The following is a 3,443-nucleotide window of genomic DNA, read 5'->3' on the forward strand; positions in this document are numbered from 1 at the left end:
CAGTGTGTGTGAGTGTGAGTGTGAGTGTGAGTGTGTGTGAGTGTGTGCGAGTGAGCGAGTGTGAGTGTCAGTGTGTGAGTGTCAGTGTGTGTGAGTGTGAGTGTGTGAGTGTGAGTGTGTGAGTGTGAGTGTGAGTGTGTGAGTGAGTGAGTCAGTGTGTGTGTGTGTGAGTGTGAGTGTGAATGTGAGTGAGTGTGAGTGTGTGAGAGTGTGAGTGTGAGTGTGTGTGTGTGAGTGTGTGTGAGTGTGTGTGAGTGTGAGTGTGTGTCAGTGTGAGTGTGTGTGTGTGTGTGTGAGTGTGTGTGTGAGTGTGTGTGTGAGTGTGAGTGTGAGAGTGTGAGAGTGTGTGAGTGTGAGTGTGAGTGTGAGTGTGAGAGTGTGTGTGTGTGTGAGAGTGTGTGAGTGAGAGTGTGTGTGAGCGTGAGTGTGTGAGTGTGTGTTCTATGATCTTTAATAGATGTGAGAAATAAACTGAATGACTGGTTTGTCCTGCTGTAGTTTGCTCTAGACTCAGTTTTCATTTGCTGTTTGATGTTCCTGTTTAATTTCTCTGCTTTTTCATCATGGACTGAGTGAATCACTTATTAGTGAGCATCTTTTTTTGGTAGTTTTTCTCTCATTACAGTGTAAACATTGTAAATAAACAATGATTTTGTTTGTTTACTAGAAGTGTATGTGATTCTCTAGAGCCGAACTGACGTCATGCACTAAAAATCACCAAACGCACTGAGATTCAGACGTGATTTATGTGATGTTGATTCACAAACACATGATTTACAGAAAACCAGTTTCTCCAGACTGGCATGATGTCTTACATAATACACAAAATGAAATAAGAGCAAGAATTACGATGAAATATTTAAAACAGAATAAGTTCCCACTGAACAGAGATCAGTTCTGAACGTCATTTCTGAATGATTTCATGATGCTGTTCATAATTTAGCGAAAGAATGACAATTTCTCCTTCAGCCATTCTTCAGTCAGGTCGTCCGGATTGCGAACCTCAAAAATCTACAGAGAGAGAAAAGATTAATTACTTTTATGAGTCAGTGTCAACAGCAATGCCTTCAGAAATACTTTTGAATGTTCTGAAACAATTAGTAAAAAACATATGATGAACGTCCAACTAAACATTCCACGACCGATGCATAAATAATGTTTTTGTGTTAATGTTTTTAGAACATTATCAGAGACCAGATAGCTCTGAACGAACATTCCATTAATGTTACTTTTTAACGTGTTCAGAACTTTGCCGGAATGTTCTGTCAGCTGGGAATACGGGATTCAAATGATGGGCTATTTAGTTTTTTCATACGCAGCTCATATCTCTTTTATAATTGGCCATATAACAGTTTCCATCACACACGAGGCAGTGATCAGTGCTTGACCTTGGTGAGATCCGCAGACTGCACCAGCCGGTTCTTGCTGCCGGCGTACATCATCTGCTGCTCCGGTTTACAGCCTGAGAGAGTTCAGAAGCTGTTTCAGTGGAAGTCAAATCAAGCATCTGAACAGAGACCTAGTGCAGACGTCTCTACTCACCCACAGGACTAGAGAAGATGAAGCAGAGCGGATACGACACGCGTCCGTCACCGTGGGTCAGTTTATAACTGTACACGATATACGTGCATCTGAGTCAAAGAACACACACGAGATACTACTGTTGGCTTTTACTGTTAACGTGAATTAGTTTTTATTTTCAGCTTTAGTCTTAGTAATTTGATGTGTTTCTGTAATTTTTATTGTCTGTATAGTTTTTATAAATTTTAGTTTTCGTTATTTTAGTACTTCATGTTCAGAAATGTTGCCTTTGGCAACTAGATAAAATACATTTTACATTTTTTAAGTTTTTATTTGAATTCAAGTATTTTCTGGCTTGAATTTTAGTTGTTTAGTTGTATGTTTTTGTGATTTTTATTCGTTTCTTTTTTAAACGTCTAATTAAATGTTAATTTTTATTTCAGGTTTAGTTTGACTTATTTTAGTAGTTTAACTAAATTAAAATGCGAAATTTTGCCTTGGCTACTAGCTGAAATAAAATAAGTTAATGTTTTTACATTTTATTTTGTTTCATTTGATGTTTATTTTATTGCAAGTATTTTATGTTTAAGTTTTAATTGTAGTTAAATTTTCCTAATTTTGTTGTGTGTTTTTGTCATTTTATTAGCTTTTAAATATATCTAGATGTGTTTTATACATTTTTAGTTCAATAGTTATTTTAGTACTTAAAGTTAAACTTAATGACAATGAGCTGAAATGAAATAGTTGAAAAAACAAAAAAAAAAGTATTTTTTAAATGGCTTAAGTTTTAGTTAACAACAATAACAACATCTACTAAATGCATGAATGTCAAGGCATCAGATGATGAGATCGGTGAGGATATCGAGGCTGACGCTCTGGAAGCTCTTCTCTGAGTTCATCCAGTGAGATGTTCTGAAACACACACACACAGGTGAGATGACCTTTGACCCCCTGACCTTCAGAGCAGCACAAAGGTCACACTGACCTCATATTCCTCCTCCAGCACCACCAGCTGCTTCTCCATGTCGATCTTCACTGAGGAACACATGAGCTGAATGAGAAAATCACTTTCATTTGTTTCGCACAGATCAACAGCGTGTGTCAGACTCACTCAGAATGGCTGCGTTGTTGGTCTCCTTACGGAAGCGGAACTTCTTGAGCTTCTCCTGCAGACTGACGTCCACCTCGCACACGACTAGAGAACTCGACTGAAGAGACAACAGACAAACCCAACAGATCTGTAACTCAGCCCGACAGCTTCACCACGCATTAAACCAGAGCTAAACTCAAATCAGACTGAATTATGGCTGTTAGAGCCGCTAGCTGGAGAGATCGAGGACAGGAAGTGTGCGTGCTGTGCTGTAATGCTTTGCTTCCTGTTTTTATTTAAAGTAAAGTCATAAAGCAGCTCTGGAACTGGATGCTCTGCGACTCGAACCCGTTATTGATGCAGTCAGATCTGACAGAATGAGACGATCTTACCATCTTGCGGCTCTGAGCGTCCGGTTCCTCTGGGTTCCTCTGACAGGATGCTGAACACGAGACGCTCCGGCAGACGTCACACTTCTGCTGGCACGAGGAACCACACACTTTCTGACTTCATCTGCGACTGAGCCGACTGTTGATCTGGAGTGACTGTAGTCTGTCCAGCAGATACTGATCAGGATGAGTTTGTGTCTTCATCAGGTTTGTAGAAATGTAGCATTGCATCAGTGTCTCACTGCAAGTGAATGGGTGCCGTCAGAATGAGAGTCCAAACAGCTGATAAAAACATCACAATAATCCACAAGTAATCCACAGCACTCCAGTCCATCAGTTAACATCTGGAGAAGACAAAAGCTGCATGTTCGAAAGAAACAAATCCCCTTCCAAAAAAAAACTTATTTTAAAGCCCCATTAATTATGGAATGATTATTGCTAAG

At 39.5% G+C, this 3,443-nt stretch overlaps 1 protein-coding gene across 1 annotated transcript; it reads right to left on the reverse strand.

Moving 5' to 3' along the window:
• Window positions 1-736: 736 nt before the first annotated feature.
• gmfg (glia maturation factor, gamma) lies at window positions 737-3,206 on the reverse strand. The gene is made up of 7 exons (XM_016474525.1): window positions 3,004-3,206; window positions 2,633-2,729; window positions 2,507-2,556; window positions 2,384-2,433; window positions 1,543-1,625; window positions 1,389-1,462; window positions 737-1,011 (listed from the first exon to the last, which is right to left on the reverse strand). Exons 1-7 carry the CDS (start codon window positions 3,004-3,006, stop codon window positions 940-942), a joined length of 429 nt encoding a protein of 142 aa, XP_016330011.1. The 5' UTR covers window positions 3,007-3,206; the 3' UTR covers window positions 737-939.
• Between the last annotated feature and the right edge of the window lie 237 nt (window positions 3,207-3,443).

Source organism: Sinocyclocheilus anshuiensis, unplaced genomic scaffold (genome assembly GCF_001515605.1).
Source record: "Sinocyclocheilus anshuiensis isolate Anshui unplaced genomic scaffold, SAMN03320099.WGS_v1.1 scaffold173, whole genome shotgun sequence".
Lineage (NCBI taxonomy): Eukaryota > Metazoa > Chordata > Actinopteri > Cypriniformes > Cyprinidae > Sinocyclocheilus > Sinocyclocheilus anshuiensis.

What these genes read in the sequence shown, in the direction of transcription:
- gmfg (XM_016474525.1), bottom strand. An exon ending in TGCTGGAGGAGGAATATGAG is followed by an intron (nt 2,434 to 2,506) that starts GTCAGTGTGACC and finishes TGTGTGTTTCAG; the next exon opens with AACATCTCACTGGATGAACT. An exon ending in CATCTTCTCTAGTCCTGTGG is followed by an intron (nt 1,463 to 1,542) that starts GTGAGTAGAGAC and finishes GAACTCTCTCAG; the next exon opens with GCTGTAAACCGGAGCAGCAG.